The sequence below is a fragment of the Apodemus sylvaticus genome, chromosome 8 (genome assembly GCF_947179515.1).
Source record: "Apodemus sylvaticus chromosome 8, mApoSyl1.1, whole genome shotgun sequence".
Taxonomy (NCBI): Eukaryota; Metazoa; Chordata; class Mammalia; order Rodentia; family Muridae; genus Apodemus; species Apodemus sylvaticus.
This window is the reverse complement of record NC_067479.1, coordinates 76283425-76301822: the sequence shown is the minus strand read 5'-3', so window position 1 is coordinate 76301822 and position 18398 is coordinate 76283425. Positions and strand designations below refer to the sequence as shown.

Genomic DNA, 18398 nt, shown 5'->3' with positions numbered 1-18398 from the left:
AGCCTAGCCAAAGCAGCAAGCCTCAGGTTCAGGGAGAGACCCCACTTCAAGGCAACAAGGCAGATGAGAAAGACACCCCAAACCCTGCTCTGGCCTCCTCACTCATACATCTGGGAATTCACATCTGCATCTGCACACACTATATACACATAAAATAAGAAACAAAAATTTTGGCCTGGATAGTTGGTTCAGCATACATACTATTCATGTTAATTGCACATACATACATACACACACACACACACACATATATTGCTCATGCAGAAGATCTGCGTTCAGTTCCCAACACCAGCAACTCTCAACTGCCTGTAATTCCAGATGAACTATTTTGTATAATATCCAAAAAGCAGTGCTACTCCAACAGACTTTACAAATCTTAATACCAAGAATCCCTATAATAGGAAACAATAAAGAGACAGAACTATAAGATAAATTCTTTTCCAAACAAATTTAATTTTGTTCCAGCCCTAAGGAAGAGAAAGAACTTTTTTGAGACAATCTCGCTATGTAGTTCTGGCTTGCCTGGAACTCACTATACAGGATCAGGCTGGCCTTGAACTCATAGAGATCTACCTTCCTCTGTCTCCAGAATGTTGGCATTAAAGGTGTGCTACCACACCCATCGGAACTTAAGCCTAAAAATTAAAAAAAAATTAAAAACTGTTCAAAAATGAAGCCATTAGAAAGTTGAGCCCCCTCAACAATAAATAGTAAACTGATATTTACATACATATTAGACTCAGGAAGGAGGCAAACACGGGGATCTCATGGACTGTCAAAACCTCTCAGGACTTGGGGTCCTGAGTCTCTCATGACATGGTCCCAACAGTTCTATGAACGCCTTGCTCCTCCCTCAAGTCGGCACCTTTGAACAGGCAGGAGGAATAAATGAGGGTCCCAATGGCTCGGAAGAGGGCTGGAATACGCAGGAGGAAAGAGACTCAACTATGTTACAGGCAGGGGAAGAGAAACCCCCATTTACAACACCCACGGTGCGCTTATCTGTGTGCCTTCGCTGCCTCTACAAGGTCATTCACACTGTGGCCTCGAAGCCACCGTGGCAGAGGCTTGGCTGCTGGAGTTCTGAGGCTTTCCGTTCACCACCAGCAGAAGAGGCGTTTCCACTCGAATGCTGGAGAAGGAATAGTCCTAGAAAGGACAACAGAGAGACCAATTCATCCCAGATCTAGGTCAGACAAAAACTCCAACAAATGAACTTATTCTGCCTACCCTCCCTGACTTACATGCATATATTATGGTTACAACTGAACAAACAAAGGAGAGTTTCTGAGACAGATAGGGCACCACCAACACAATTACAAGACTGTTCCCTCACTCCAGAAAGCAAATTCTGTGTTCACTGAGAAAAGGGTGCCACCAGCTCTCAGAGAATCTGCCCTCCTCCAGAAGTTTTAAAAACAGCGGCCAGCCAGAACCACAGTAATTTGCTAGTCTGCTTGTAAAGCCCAAAATTAACCTACCAAATACAACATACACACTCACTCACACACACACACATAATTTTTTTTAAATTTTAAATACACCAATCCTTAGCTATACAACAGAGAGTTAATTGGATCTGCTCAGTGCAGAATAGGCTGCTACCCCACCCTAAATGGTGTGAATATGGCTAAGTACCTCCTCTCATAATGTTTTGTTTTGTTTTGTTTTGTTTTGTTTTGTTTTGGTTTTGGTTTTTCGAGACAGGGCTTCTCTGTATAGCCCTGGCTGTCCTGGAACTCACTCTGTAGACCAGGCTGGCCTCGAACTCAGAAATCCACCTGCCTCTGCCTCCCAGAGTGCTGGGATTACAGGCGTGCGCCACCACCGCCCGGCTGCTAATGTTTTGGTTTTATGGATTTATTTCTTTTATTCTTATGTATATAAATGTTTTGCATACATGTATGCCACACATGTGTGCCAGGGCCCACAGAGGTCAGATTCCCTGGAAATGGAGCTGCAGATGGTGGTGAGGTACCATGTGGATGCTGGGAATCAAACCTGAGTCCTAAAAGAGCAGCCAGTGCTCTTAACTGCTAGCAGTGCCAAGGATAGCTTTGTGGCTCAGGGTGCTTGCTCTCAAGCATGAGGACCTGATTCAAATCTCCAGCATCCATGTAAGCATCCAGCATAGCTGCACACACCTAAAACTCAGTCCTAACTCCATTCCTGCCCTGAGTTCCTATGCTGAAGGAATGCGATGCAGAAGTATAAGATGAAGTAAACCTTCTTCTCTTCAAGTTGCTTTTGGTCATGGTATTTTAGTATAGCAATATTTCTATTGTCTCTGAAACAAGTACATACACATAAGAGTGTGCACATATCACACAAATGTATATACAGTACATGCACATGAGAGCACACATATCACAATGTTTACACAGCACATACACACAAGAGCACACATATCACACAAATGTATACACAGCACATACACACTAGAGCACACATATCACACAATGTATATACAGTACATACACACGAGAGCATGCATATCACACAAATGTATACACAGCACATACACACGAGAGCACATATATTACACAATGTATACACAGCACATACACAGGATAGCACACCTATCACATAAGTGTATATACAGTACATATACACGAGAGCACACTTATCACACAAACGTATACACAGCACATACACATGAGAGCACACTTATCACACAATGTATATATAGTACATACATACGAGAGCACACTTATCACACAAATGTATACACAGCACATACACACGAGACCACACTTATCACACAATGTATACACAGCACATACACATGAGACCACACTTATCACACAATGTATACACAGCACATACACACGAGAGCACACTTATCACACAATGTATATACAATACATATACAAGGGGGCACACACACATCACGCGCACAATCATTACTTTTACTTCTGCGTTTTAGAGAGAGGTTCGGTGCCCCTCAGAGACCAAGTCACAGAGACTCCTAGTCGCTACTCACCTTTCCCTTGTGCTGAATTTGGTGATGCCGAAGGTTGGGCTCAGGAATGGCCACAGAGTCCCCGATGAGCACGCCCCAGCTCTGCACCACATTATACACCATCACCGCATAGCAAGGACCATCTGAATCTACCAAGCCAAATGTGCTTCCAGGTTAAAGTCGGTTAAAGAGAAAGAGAAAAAGTAAAGGTTTGTGAGCAGGGAAAACTTAGAAACAGTGGTTTTAAAATATACAAAATAACAAATGCATTCTTGGTCACTTACTTAGCAATCTACAAGTACAATTAGCCACTACACTATATATATATATATATATATATATATATATATATATATATATATATATATATATATATATATATACAAAATATTGCAGCTGGATCAGCTGGACCCTTATCCCTGGCCTATCAGCTGGACCATGAATTCCTGACCTATCAATTTAACTACCACACCATTAACCAAATCCTCTGCAATCACTGTCGGTTTAGGTTGGCTCCACAAACTTTGGTTAACTACTACATGCCAAGCACTGTTGGCAGTAAGATACTAATACAGCTAAAATGACCCAGGACCTAGCAGGAGCCAGACAAAACCAGTACCACTGGGGTTGGAGAAGTAGCTCCAGGAGAGAGTGTTTGACTGTTGAGACATGCCTACAATTCCAGCCTATAGAAAGCCGAGTTAAGGGGATCACAAGTTCAAGGCCAGCTTGAAATATGCAGAATTTACTACCAACTTGGACTATGCAGCAAAACCCCATTCCACAACTCAAAAGGGAAAATAAGGAAAACTGGGGAGAAAAAAATTGGGGAGACTAGCTAGTTAAAACAGGAATGCTAGGGGCTGGAGAGATGGTTCAGCAGTTAAAAGCACCAGCTGCTCTTCCAAAGGTCCTGAGTTCAATTCCCAGCAACCACATGGTGGCTCACAAGCATTTGTAATGGGCTCTGATGCCCTCTTCTGGTGTATCTGAAGACAGCGACAGTGTGCTCACAAACAAACAAAACAAAAACAAAAACAAAAGAAAAAAATCTAAAAAAGAATTCACAAAGCACCAAACATGGGAAAACAACAGACAATAACAGAACCTCCAATGACTCCATCAGAAGAGTGTCAGAGGCCAGCGAGATGGCTTATGGGGTTCAGCACTTGCTCAGAAACCTAAGTTTGATTTTGGAAGTTTGATCCTAGGACACACATGCTAAAAGATGTGAACTCCTATGAGTTGTTCTTGGACATCCAGATGACAGTATGTGGCACATGTGTACTGTCACACACATATGTAAAATAAATAAACAGAACAAAACTATATTACTGTAAAAAAAAAAAGTACTGTAATGAAAGGGATTGTGAGCTATCTCCTAGCCAAGGCTTGCACGTGGAGCGGATCCCATAAAGTAGTAAAAGCTTGCAAGATGGCCAGGAGGAAAGAGTGGCTCATTCAGTGGGAAAGGGAAAGGGAGACGTACAAGGGGACCTTCTCCTCTGTGGTCAGGCTGAACACCACCTTTCCCAGGACCACGGCACCGCTGTTCACACCGGGCTGCAGCGTACTCAGTGGCTTGAGCTCCAGGGTCACCTTCTGCCCAGAGGCCGACTGATAGCGCCCGTCACCACAAGGGCCCAGATGAGCAGGGCGCAAGCTTCCCAGCATGCTCTGGAGCTTCTTGGGTTTTGTCTTCCCCTGCAAAGGAAGGAGAAACAGATGAGCCGGAAACTGGGATGCTGGCTAAGTCTAGTCTCTCTGAACCCGCCCAGTACCACCTAAGCCTATTCTTTGTTTCTGATTGACAGCTTCAGCCCTTACACGGCTTTACCTTGCTCTCCAGGAGGCTGGTCAGCCTACTGAGGAATTCCAGGAGTTGCTGTTCTCGTTGTTGGGGCTCTGACCACGCAGGGTCCAGTGCCGCAGCCTGAGAGAAACCCTCCAGGGCCTCTCCATAACTCTCTTCATATTTATGTAACTGTAGAAAAGTAACCCAAATTATACGTATAGGCAGATTACACAGAGGAAACGCTACAGTGGACTACAAATCTAGAGGAAACTGTTACTTCCCCCCAGTCATGTTTCTTCCTGTCCCAGGCCAAGGTGAAGACGAACTCACTTCTGAGAAGCTAACTCACAATTCTGAAGCAGTTAAGTCGCACATTATTCTACTAATACTTAAAATCTCAGAAGTCGTCTAAAGCCATGTGCCTACTCTCTTGTCTGTCCCACTCTCTCACGTGACTCCTCTAGCCCGAGGTCAAGCTGAACTTGCTCTTCCCAAGAAAACTCAGCTTTCCTTCGGTGGTCTGTATCCAACTCTGTCCCCATCCAACTCAGACACTAAGACTCAGATGTCATTTTCCTTTAAAAGATATTTTTGTTTTATACGTGCTTTGTGTGCGTGTATGTTTGCATGTCACACATATTCGGTGCGCTCAGACGTCAGAAGTGGGCATCAAGTCCTCTAGGATTGCAGTTACAGCCACACAGGTGCTAGGAACCAAGCACAGGTCCTCCAGCAGAGCAGCAAGTGCCTTCACCCCGAAAGCCACCTCTCCAGCCCTTCTCTGTCTTTTTCATTTTTCCATCAGATGTCCGCTACCCTTGGGTCTTACCGTCGCCCTGTTGAGATGAAGGTCAGGGTTGCTAGATGCTTTCCTGTCGACCTTCTCCTGTAATGGGGTAAAAAGATCACCAATAGATCCTAACTCGACTTTAAGGACGCCCGAGCTCAGGGTGCCCCTGATTTCATCTCCCTAGGAAAACCTGAGGTGCTTCCTCGTCAAAGTGTTATCTACACCCAAGCTACTGTTCCGTGACTCAGTGTCCACAGCTCTGCCTCTGAAGCCTCGAAGACGTAAAGTTCATTGCAGGTGCCGGACTTTAAAACAGAGCTGTGACTAACCCACAGGGTGTTACAAAAACAGACAGATAAGCACACGGAGGGGTTCCTTTTAGTTAAGACGTGAAGGATACAAACTAGGAGAGCCTATGGCAGAGAGGGCGACTCCGCACAGCTCTTGTGCACAGCTCCTCTGCAGGAGCACGGCTCTGGATGTAGGCAAAGTCGTGGGTATCAAAGTCGTGCGTATCCGCATAGGTAAGAATTGCAGTGCTGGTGTGTTATAATTATGTTCATTGCTTGGGCACCGCACAAGCAACAATTTAACCAGCTGGTTCAGAGATTTTTTCTTCTACATGCAGAAGAAACTAAGAGTTAACAACTATGTGGCAGAAGACAAGGGCAGGATTTTGAAGACATTCCTTGAAATGTGAACCTTCACAAACTGTAAACGCTGGAATAAAAAGCAGGCGTGCCTGTAACACTAACTTTCAGAAGGCATGGATGGGAGGCCTCGAGTTCGAGGCCAGTCTGCACTTCATAGCGAGACCCTGTTTATAAAATAGATGCATACATAATTTGGGGTAAAATACAATTCCTCTGCCCTCTGGGCAGACTCTGAACCTCGAGAATGACTATACAATAGCTGCTTCCTTGCTCTGCCAGGAGACACGGTGAGCAAAGGTAAGTTTAAAAGCAGGCTACTGTATTAAATCTGAAAACAAAGAATAGAGATGAAAGTGAAGGTTACATAAACGTCACCCAGAAGGTCACTCAGGGCTCTCTAACATCAGACAGACAAGCACTCGGAGCCTCAAGGGGCCCAAACCCCCAAGCAAGGGTTATTAATAGAAACATGGCTTAGAGCACGTGAGTTCCTGAAAACTGCATTGTGGCTAACCGGGGGAGAGCCAGGGATGTGCTGTGTAATTTACCTTGGGCTTCAGTGAGACCCTGCTTATAAAATAAATAAATACATTTGGTGTAACTACTTAATCTAACACTGCTTAAGTTTTCTTCAAAACTGTACAAGTATTATTCTACTAAGTTGATTTTTTTTTTTTTTTGCTCTACTAAAAAGAGATGAGCATGTTAAAACTGGCTCCATGGTCCCATTGTGCACACCTGTAAGAAACTGAGACAGCTCAAGGAGCTATCTGTCGCCAAGGCCCCATCCCTACTATCTTATACGTCAGCTCTGTAGACGACGTGTGGCACGCCAGCAATGTCTACCAGCAGCGCTCGCCAAAGGAACGCAGGAAGGGCAAAGGCTCTGGATTCCCTCGCTGCCTCTACTTCCACCCTGGGTGATCGATCACAAGTACTTACTGCACGAGCATAGGCACTGAGGGCTTGCTGGGAGATCTTAGGGTTCTGGCCAGTATTGAAATAAAGAGAAAGATATGCATTCCCCAGGATATCTGCAAGAGCAACAGCAGTGGGCCATCTCAGAGCCCAGTCCAAATACGACCAGCAGCTCTCGGAAGTCTGTATGTTTAAAGTTTTTATTAGCATATATTATTGTATATAATCGTGAGTTCCACTATGACATTTCCAGACACCCACAAACTGTATTTTGATTATAGTTAAACCCTCCATTATCCCTCTCTTGTCCCCCTTCCACACCCACTGATCCCTCTTCCCAATTAATGCCTCTTCTGCTTTCATATCTATGTCCATTTTAGTCCATTAGGGTTGCTGAGAAGGGCATGGACGTGGTTATTTACCAGACACCTTATCAGTGGTCACAACACTGGACAAAATGACTCTCCCACCCCAATAACCACTAACTGCTTAAACATCCTCAGGGAGGGTGGGGAATCTTATAAGCCCTGCTATTGGAAAAACAAAAACCAAAACCAAATGGGCCCAGTACTTTTGCAAGTCTTGTGCTTCTGGAAGTTTATGTATTTAAAAAAAAAAAAAAAAGCTGGGCGGTAGTGGCGCATGCCTGTAATCCCAGCACTCTGGGAGGCACAGGCAGGCGGATTTCTGAATTCCAGGCCAGCCTGGTCTACAAAGTGAGTTCCAGGACAGCTAGGGATATACAGAGAAACCCTGTCTCAAAAAAAAACAAATCCAAAAAAAAAAAGGATTTATTTTTATTTGTGTGCATGAGTATTTTGCCTGCATGTATGCCAATGCACTACACTAAGCAGTGCCCGTAAAGGTCAGAAGCAGGCATCAGATCCTTGTAATTGGAGTTATAGACAGTTGTGAGTTGAAATATGGGTGCTGGGAATTGAACCTGGATCCTTTGGAAGAGCAACCAGTGCTCTTAACCCCTAAGCCATCTCTCCAGCCTTTTTATCTTTATCCTGTCCCACCAGGGTCCCACCAATGTAGCCCTGGTTGGCCTTAAACTAACAAAGATCCACCTGCTTCTACCTCCTGGGTGCTGGGTTTCAGAAATCTATTTCTGAAAGACCCCACTTCTTATTCAAACCAGGTATTACTCTGTACTGATTAGTTAAAATTCTACTGAGATAAAGAGAGAAACATGGACACCCAAGAAGAAAGATTTGACCAAAATCCAGTCAAATTTAGTTTAGGGAGAGGGGTGTCTTTATGTTGATTTTGTTTTGTTTGGGGAGGAGGTCTCAACACAAGCTGGAGTGGTCTGAGAATAGGGAAAATTCAACTGATAAGATGTTTCCACCAAATCAGACTACAGGTGTGTCTGTGGGACATTTTCTTGATTGATGGCTGGTGAGGGAGGATCCAACCTCCCATGGACAGTGCCACACCCAGACAGGTGGTCTTGAGTTTTATAAGGAAGCAGGCTAACCAGGAGCCTGGAAAGCAAGCTGGTAAACAGTATTTCTCCATGACATCTGCTTCAGTTCCTGTCTCCAGGTTCCTGTCTCCAGGTTCTAGCCCTGAGCTCCGGCCACAACTTCCCTTCACAGTGGCTGATAAGCTATAGGCTGAAACCAGTCCTTTCCTCCCATTGCTTCTGGTCATGATGTTTATCACAACAACTGAAGGCAAAAGAGGATACTGCATTGCTTACAGGAAAGAGTAAGTTTCCCCTCTTAAATCAAAAGATTTGAGAATTCCGAACATAGCAGTTCATCAAAGCTTAGAGGTGCTGAAGGGACACCTCAGTGGTTAGAATGCTTGCTGCAGCTGGGCAGTGGTGGCACACACCTTTACTCCCAGCACTTGGGAGGCAGAGGCAGGTGGATTTCTCAGTTTGAAGCTGGTCTTGGTGAGTTTCAGGACAGTCAGGGCTACACAGAGAAACCCTGTCTTGGAAAAAAAAAAAAAAAAAAAAGAATGCTTGCTACAGAATCATAGAGACCAGATTTTGTGTCTCAGCAACCATGAAATAAGCCAAGCATCCGCCTAGGGATGTAGCAATGTTTTCTGGCATCCGCATGCGCATGGGCAATCGCAAATGCAGATACCAAACTCAATTATTAAAAAAAAAAGAAAAAAGAAAAAAGAAAAAAAAAGTTTAGGGCTTGTTTTAAATAAAGATGGCCTCAGAGTCAGACAGCACAGCTGGACTCCAGATGACTCTAGCATGTAGTTATGGCTGAGAGGCACTACTGTACAAATGGGGACAGCTTCGCATAACACTCACACCAGGAACGGCCATCAAGGACATCCATCTGCACAGCCAGCTTAGCCTGACGGACACTATCCATGACATGGCGAGAATGTTCATCTCCAGAGTCGGTCTGCAACTGGCGAAGCACCATGGACAAGTTCTGCAGAGAGACTTTGTTCTTGCACTGCCAAAGGAAAGGATACACGCTCAACCTTTGTGATTGTACCCGCCGCTTGCAGATGCGCACTGACCTCAGAGCTCTAATGCTTGCACCCATGCATCTTCAACATCGTGATACCCCCAATGCTATCTATTTTCTTCTCACCTAGGCCAAACCTGATGCCTTCCTTTTTCCTTTCCCATCCTCTGTTCCTTATCCAGCCCTCGTCCAGGCCTGCTCCACCCTTCCTCCCTTCTCACTCTATTCTCCTCATTCGGACTCAATTCTGATCTGGTATTCATGTCCTAGGGAAATTCAAAGGACCAAAGGAATCCATGACTCCCAGCGCCGTGGGGGATGGGCGGCTCACGTGCGTGAGGGCTCCCGAGAAGCAGGTGTGGGCAGCTGCCACGTCTCCTTTCTTCCAGTACACCTCGCCCAACTGGTTCCAGGCTTCCACCAGCTCAGGCTCCAGCTTCACGGCCTTTGAGAGAAGCGCCTCAGCCTCGGGGCTGTAATCAGGAGTCACGTTCAGTGCCTTCCCCTTTAGCATTAGAGCCTGTGCCTCAGCCTGGACAGAACCTAGGGGAGAGGGGCAAGTCGGGCAGTGAAAGACCAGGGGATTTTTTTTTCCCCTGAATAAACGTGTGGCTGGAAACGCCATCTAACCTTAGCACAGACTCAGCTTTGCTCCTTCCTGTGGCTCTTCTTGGCCTTCCCTTCCAGCTCATCCCCATTCCTTAATGTCAGCCACAAATGCTTTTATACCTGGGACCCCCAGGGCCACACCTGGCTGGGACTCAGGTAGGAGATTTTCACTATCTTCCTTTACTATCTCTGCTGTCTCAGACTCAGCCCCATAGCCATCTGTTTGCTGCTGTTTGTTCCTCCTCAGTGCTGACTCCTTTCACTGGAGAATCCACCTCTGCACAGACCCAGGGTTCACCATTTCACTCCTGTCTCTACAGCGATATTCTTTGTCTTAGTCTTACTGCAACCTACTTATAGGAGCCCCCTCTCCTATCATACTTCCAACTCCCTGGAGACCCGGCTCTCGGGGTGGGCCTGTCCTCCTAGCTCTCTGCCTGAGATGCTACAGACTTTCTTCTAGCCCACCTTTATCATTCTCTGACATCCAATGATCTGGAGAAGCACTTTCTACAGGCAACCACACTTTCCTAAGATCCAGAGAGTACAACAAAAACAAAGAATAGAGCAGCAACCCAACAAAGACAAGACCTAGAAACACCTCAATCATCCTAACCCTAGACACCTAGCTTAAAAACACAAACATTAACACCCGAGACACTATGTCTTCAGTAACACTACAACAGTATACTATGAGAAACAGCTGAAACACAAGGACTTCAAAGCAATTATAATACGTTTAAGGACCTTAGAGAGAAGATGATGAATAAGCCTCTTAATAAAATCTGTCAAACACAGTAAAATTCAATAACAATAACAACAACCAAAATCACACACCAAAAAAACCTCCCACTAAAATAAAACTAGAAATAAAAAATTTAGGAAGTCAAACAAAAATCTCAGAGGTAAGTCTCACCAACAGAATACAAGACATAGAATCTCAAGCATTAAAGCCAAGGTAGAAGAAATGGATACTACAGCCAAAGAAAATATTAAATATAAGAAATATCCAGGCACAAAGCATCCAGGAAATCTGGGACATTATGAAAAGAACAAATCTATAACTAATAGGAACAGAGGAAGAAGAAGCCGGTATCAAAGGCACAAGAAAATATTTTCAACAAAATCATACAAGAAAATTTCCCCAACCTAAAGTAGTACCTATCAAGGTACAAGAAACATAAAAAACACCAAATAAACTGGACCAGAAAAGAAATTCCTCACATCACATAATAATCAAAACACTAAATGTACAAATTTTTTAAAAAGAATAGAAAAAGCCACAAGGGAAAAAGGCCAAGTAATATACAAAGGCAGGCCCAGGAGATAGAAAATGACTTCTCTCATTAGAGTCTCTAAAAGCCTGAGGACCTAGAAGAATGTTCTATAAACTCTAAAAGATCAGAGATGCCAGTCTAGACCACTACATCCAGAAAACTATCAAACACAATAGAAAGAAAAGATACTCCTCAATAAAACCAAATATAAGAAATATCTATCTACCAATCCAGTTCTACTGAAGGCACTAAAAGAAAAACTTCAGCCTACAGAGGATTATAACACCACCCAAGAACACAAGAACACACAAGGAATAAATAATCCCAGAACAGCAAATCAAAAGGGGGGAGGGGACCCACACCTTAACAACAAAGTAACAGAAATCAAAAACAGATGATTCTCAGCAGCAATAACCTCAATCCCCCAATAAAAAAGACAAAAACTAACAGATTAGATCAGAAAACCGGATCCATCTTTCTCTTGTATCCCAGAAACACACCTTACCATCAACGATAGACATTACCTCAGGATAAAAGGATAGAAAAGCTATTCCAAGCAAATGGATCCCAGAAGCAAGCAGGTATAACCATTTTAATATGTGACAAAAAAAAAAAATAGACTTCAAAACAAACTAATCAGAAGAGATAGGAGAAGACACTACACACTCATCAAAGGAAAATGCCACCAGGAGGATATTACAATCCTAAACATGTATGCATCAAACATAAGGGTACCTGAGTTCATAAAAGAAAGACAGCTAAAATTACACAGTGACCCACATACAGCAATAGTGGGTAAATTCAATACCCTACTCTTGTCAATACACAGGCCATCCAGACAAAAACTATAAACATGAAAAGGCTGGAGTTAAATGATGTCATAAATCAAATGGGCCCAGCAGATAATTACAGAACATTCCACCAAAACACAAAAGAATGAATGTGCCTTCTTAGCACCCCACAGAACTTTCTCCAAAAATGACTACGTGCTTGGACACAAAGCAAGTCTCATATATGTGAGAAAACTGATGTAACACCCTGCTACCACAGATTAATGCTGGATATCAGCCGGGCGGTGGTGGCGCACGTCTTTAATCCCAGCACTTGGGAGGCAGAGGCAGGTGGATTTCTGAGTTCGAGGCCAGCCTGGTCTACAAAGTGAGTTCAGGACAGCCAGGGCTACACAGAGAAACCCTGTCTCGGGGGGAAAAAATGCTGGATATCAACAACAATAAAAACAACAGGAAGTATGCAGACTCATGGACACTGGATAGCTCTCTATGGAATGAGAAATGGGTCAAGAGAGAAATTAAGAAGAAAATTAAAAACTTTTAATAACTGAGTGAAAATGAAAACCCAACATACTCAAACTTGGAAGACAAGGTGAAGGTGATTAACAGTAAAGATCTCAGAAACCTAACAGTATTTACTCCCAGCTCTCAGGAGCAAAGGCAGGCAGATCTCTGTGAGTTCAAGACCAACCTGGTCTACAAAGTGAGTTCCAGGGCAGCCAGAGCTACACACAGGGAAACCCTGTCTTAAAAAAAGGATTAAAAAAAAAAAAAAAAGAAAGAAACTTAACAACATACTTGAAAGCTCTAGAAAAGAAAGAAGAAATAACAAACAAAAAAGCAAAATAAACTCAAACTCAGGGCTGAAATAAACAAAAAGAAACAAACAACAAAAACTTCAAAGAATCAATGAAGCAAAGTGTTAGGTCTTTGGGGGGAAAAATCAGTAAGATTGATAAATCTACTAGTAGCCAAATTAACTAAAAGACAGAAAGAGAAGATGCATTAATAAAATTATAGATAAAAAGGGAGACATCACAACAGACACCGAGGAAGTCCAGAGTCATAAGGCCATACTTTAAAATTTTACCTACCATGACCTACCAAAGTTAGAAGATCAGATAAGCAATTTAAACAGAGGTAGAAACTTTCTAAGAGAAACAGAAGCAGTAATTCAAAGTCCTCAGCAAACAAGAGTTAGAGCAGAGCTTAAGAAAGAGAGAGTGGGGACTGTGTATCAGGTCAAAGGACTAGATTTCAGACACTCCATAATTAGAATCTTCAAGAACACCTGACCATCCAGGTGTCGTGGAACAAACCCGAAACCCTAACACTGGGAACCAGAGGCACTAGATTTCAAAATGATTTCAAGGGCAGCCAGGTCTACATTCACTTCACAGGCAGTTTGATCTACGTTCAAATTCTAGAACAGCCAGGGCAATATAGCAATATATACCCTGTCACCAAAAACAAACAAACAAACAAAAAAAAAAAAGAGGAGGAGGAGGAGGAAGAGAAGCAGCAGCAGCAGTGGCAGCAGTAAAATTGGTTAAGAATTAAGAATAGTAAGATTATTGCAAAAAGTATATTCTTTTCTATAATCAAACCTCTGGAGTAAGAGAGAGCTGTACTATCCACCCAGGGGCATAGCAATACTCTGTGCTAACCTACAGCAGCCACACCCAGGATACCACACAGTCCAGAGTACAGCACTCCCACACTTCGAGAAGGGCAAAGGTGTGAATGCTCCTCGATTCATACCGAGTACTTCCTCCATCTGCTGCAGGGTCTTCTCCATCTTGTCCTGCACATCCTGATGCTTCCGTCCCGCATCTTCCACGCTATGTGTCTCAAAGTAACTGTCCCGAAAACAGTAGAGCTGATCCACCAGTTCCTAGAAGACAAAACAAAAACAGTATTATTTAATGGAGAGGGCGCCTGACAAGGAGGTTTTACATTAACTGCCCAGCCCTGGCCTAGCAACACTGATTCTCCTATCTCGTATGAGGCACAGAGCAACATGAGGGTCCCCAGTCCCACCAAATGCTACAGATCAGAGGAAGAAGGGCCAGGATCACAGGATCTCATGGTCCCAAGCAGTCCCACAAAGGTCCCTCAGCACTACACATAAACGGACCTCTGCAGCTCGGGTAGGCCTCCCATATGACCAAGCACTGCTCACACCGCAGATGAGAGACAACTTGAGACTTGAAATAAGCCAAAGTCAACAAGACTATTCTATCTTATTCTGGCCCCCAAAGCATTAAACTTTGTAGTTTGGCCTTAAAGCTGGACTTCTGGGTAGGGGAGACGGCCCTATGAGTAAAGGTGTTTAACTACGACCAAGCTCAACTACAACTTGAGCTCCAGAACCCACACAGGGAAGGGAGACAGGTTACTCCTGCTAGTTGTCCTCTGACCTCTCCACATGCGCCCTGACATACACCCAATACGCATGCACACACACACACACACACACACACACACACACACACACACAAGAGCAGTCGTGGTGATGTGCTCCTTTACAGCTAGAGTCTTTATGGAGTGACCCATCTCAAAACAACAAGAGTGTGGTGTGAATAAGGATGGCCCCCACAGGCTCATATATTTGAATACTTGGTGACCAGGGAGTGGCACTATTTGAAAGGATTAGGAGGTGTGGCCTGGTTGGAGGAAGTATGTCTACTGAGAGTGGGCTTTGAGGTTTCAAAAGCCCATATCAGACTGAGTCTCTCTCCTCCTGCTGCCTGCAGATCTGGACGTAGAACTCTCAAATACTTCTCTAGCACCATGTCTGCCTAAGTACCACCATGCTCCCCACCACAATGAACTAACTATGAAAGTCCAATTAAATGTTTTTTTTGAGAGTTACTGTGGAGCTGGAGAGATGGCTCCACTGGCTACTCTTCCAGAGGTCCTGAGTTCAATTCCCAGCAAACACATGGTGGCTCACAACCATCTGTAGCGGGATCTGATACCCTCTTCTAGTGTGTCTGAAGACAGCCACAGTGTACTCATATACATAAAATAAATAAATAAATGGGGGAAAAAAGTGTCACTGTGGTCATGGTGTCTCTTTACAGCAATAGAACAGTAACTAGGATGGGGCGAGCGGTGATTACAGAAAAAGACTTTTAAGCTCTGTTATTTCACAGATGCATAAGGCTCTCTGGGTCTCATACCCGGCACCACCAAAAAACCAAACAAACAACAAAAACCACTACTCCCAAAATAAAACTTTATATCCTGCTTTAAAATATATATATAGCTGTTATTTTTTCACATGCTGATATCTGAAAAATGCATGGCCTTTCTAACTATGACAAACCCGTAAAGAAGGCCTGGTTTCTACCACAAACCAACCAACTGGCAGTTGGTGACCTTGGTATTTTGGGAGAATTTTGAGAGGATTTTGTTGTTTGCTTGGGGCATCTTCTGGTTCTCTTGTGTCTTTCTATCAAGTAAATGTCAAGTGCTTCTACGCGCTCACAATCAATTCCATAGAAGCTGAGATACCAACTTCTCAGAAAGGCTTGTCCTATTATCCTATCATTCATTCGCTTTCACTTCCGTGATGAATAAAAGAAAGAGAAAAAAAAAAAAAAAAACACTTTGGGGAGGAGAGGAAAGCCTTCAGGGAAGTCTCAGCAAGGCCGGACCTGGAGGCAGGAACTGAAGCGCATCCTCAGAGGAGTGATGCTTACCGATCTGCTTTCCAGGCTAATGGTCAGCCTCTATGTCTTCCCTGCATGCATGTCTGTGTAAGGGTCTTGGACACCCTGGAGCTAGATTACTGCCATGAGGTTGCTGGGAATTGAACCTGGGTCCTCTAGAAGAGCAGCCAGTGCTCTCAACCATTTAGCCATCTCTCCAGCCCCCATCAGCCTGCTTTCTTAAACAGCCCAGGACAATTTGCCCAAAGATGATACTGCCCACAGTGCTGAGCCCTCACACATCAATCATTAATTCAAAAAAAAAAAAATCCCACAGCTAGCCCACAGGTCAAATGAGACATTTTCTTAATGGAGGTTCACATTACCTAGAGCATATCAATATTTACATTACGATCCATAACAGTAGCAAAATTACAATTAAGAAGTAGGGAAAAAAATAATTGTATGGTTGGGGGTCACCGTAACATGAGGCACTGCATCAGAGGGTCACAGCATTGGAAAGGTTGAGGACCAGCCGCTGACCTAACCCTGATTAATGCCTTCCTCCCTCCTCTATAGTTAATCACTCTTATTTGTTTTAATGCCTATCAATTTAAATTATATGGCCTATTCATTCATTACTTTCTGGGATCACCAAAGTAAGTTTCATAATGGAAATAATTTCGTGTGGATTAGGGCTATCCTTAAGCATTAGAACATAGGCTGGGTCATTGATAGACTCACATGAAATAAGGTGGTTAAATTAACTAATGCAGTGCCTATGTTATTAACAAATTCAAATGCGTAATTAAAGCCCTACCATGATAAAAACTATAAGCTGACACTTCCTTTTTTTTAATTTTTTTATTTTTTTTGACTTTTTGGTTTTATTTGAGACAGGGTTTCTCTGTATAGCCCTGGCTGTCCTGGAACTCGCTCTGTAGACCAGGCTGGCCTCTGCCTCCCAAGTGCTGGGATTACAGGCGTGCGCCACCACCGCCTAGCCAGCTGACACCTTCTTTAGAAGTATTTTTTTTTAACTTTCTTATGTGTATTATTCCCAGGAAAAACAGGTCCTGCGGAGACTGATTTGAGCACATAGACAAAGTCGGCAAATTCAACTCTGTTCTTTAATTTAAAAAAAAAAAAAATGGTCAGCACGGTCTGTAGAACACAATTTGCAGAATTTTTTAAAAGAGAGTTCTAAGCAAAAGTAACAGCCAGTTTCTTTTTGTCACACAATGAGTGTGCCTGCAAATTTAAAAGAAAGTGTTATGGTAGGTGTTTCAGACATTTTGCTTTTGCTGAACAGTTTACCTGTGGGCAATAGCAATACAAAAGAGTTGTTAATGAGTAGGAAAATGTGAAAACAGGAAGTGATTCATGACCACTCCAAATAGCCTCAAGGTCAAACACTATTCTGTATAAACGTTTTGTAATTTTTTTCTCCTATACATACAAATGTACATAGTGCATCTAAAGTCTCACTGCCGATAGGATTAAAAGTCTGATTTCTGCCAATCACTCTAAAGAATAGTTCATCAAGGTCCATGTTCTCAGTGTTCTTTTAACTCCCACAAGAAACAAAGAAACCTCATCAATGCTTTAAATTTTGCTAGACATGGCCCAGCATGGTGGTTCAGGTCTTTAATCTCATCACTTGGGAGGCAGAGGCAAGTGGATCTTTTGGAGTTCAAGACCAGCGTGGCCTGTAAAGCCAGTTCCAGGGGACCCTGTCTCAAAACAACAAAAAAACAAAATTGCTATAAGTATATCGAGTTTAAATTCCATGATGTCTTAGACCACAAACTGAGTTTCTGAGGCTTAAAGAAAAATCTTAATTAATAAAACAAAAATAAAGACACAACACATACTTGCAGGAAACTCCTCCCTGCTTTCTACAATAGTCACCTGGGGAGTGGGTGGGGTTAAGAGATTAACGCGGTAAATCCTAAAACCAACAACCAGGGCATTTGCTCTGCAGTCTATTACTGAGTGTTGCCGAGTTCAAGGCAGAAAGATGCTTAAGACATGGCTGCTGCTGTGGAGAACAAACAACTCCGTTAACAGTCGGAGCCACCTGCCACAGCGCGTACAAAGCTACTTGTTAGCGAGGAATCCCGGGATCAGACTCCCTCCGGGCGCCCTCCGAGCAGCCCTCGGCACGGCTGAACCACTGCCCTCCGCCGCCCCTGCCCTGACCACTGCACTTCCTCCTTTCAGAGCAACCAGCCAAAGATTTTAACTCACAGCCTCACCTGCAATTTCTGCAAGACGTGCTTCGCTTCTTCCTCTTCATCAGCCATCATTCCAGCCGCTCTCGCTTCTCCTCCCCCAACTTTTCAACCACAGAGACTCAGCCATTCCTACGATGAAACCACAGCGACCCCTGCGGCTCCGGAGGCCCACCTGCGCCTCAGAGACATTGCTACAAACCAGCTAAATCCCAAACTTGGTGTCTCAAAGATGCCCAAGAACTGCTTTTGGGTTTTGTTTT

The 18398-nt window shown here is 43.7% G+C and overlaps 1 protein-coding gene across 3 annotated transcripts; it reads right to left on the bottom strand.

Annotated features, from left to right (window-relative positions):
* Nucleotides 1-433: 433 nt before the first annotated feature.
* Ttc5 (tetratricopeptide repeat domain 5) lies at nt 434-18249 on the bottom strand. Of its 3 annotated transcripts, XR_007979309.1 has the most exons (11): nt 18160-18249; nt 14007-14139; nt 9900-10111; nt 9403-9553; nt 7143-7234; nt 5587-5643; nt 4800-4946; nt 4452-4666; nt 2984-3128; nt 731-1149; nt 434-635 (listed from the first exon to the last, which is right to left on the bottom strand). XR_007979309.1 is itself a non-coding variant. In XM_052191623.1 (10 exons), the coding sequence occupies exons 1-10, from the start codon at nt 18208-18210 to the stop codon at nt 1030-1032; spliced, it is 1323 nt and encodes a 440-aa protein (XP_052047583.1). In that variant the 5' UTR covers nt 18211-18249; the 3' UTR covers nt 434-1029. The 3 variants fall into 3 exon arrangements, 2 of the variants coding, with proteins under 2 accessions (XP_052047583.1, XP_052047584.1); XM_052191623.1 differs by having other exon boundaries at nt 434-1149; XM_052191624.1 differs by lacking the exons at nt 434-635; nt 731-1149; nt 2984-3128; nt 4452-4666; nt 4800-4946 and having other exon boundaries at nt 7143-7301.
* Between the last annotated feature and the right edge of the window lie 149 nt (nt 18250-18398).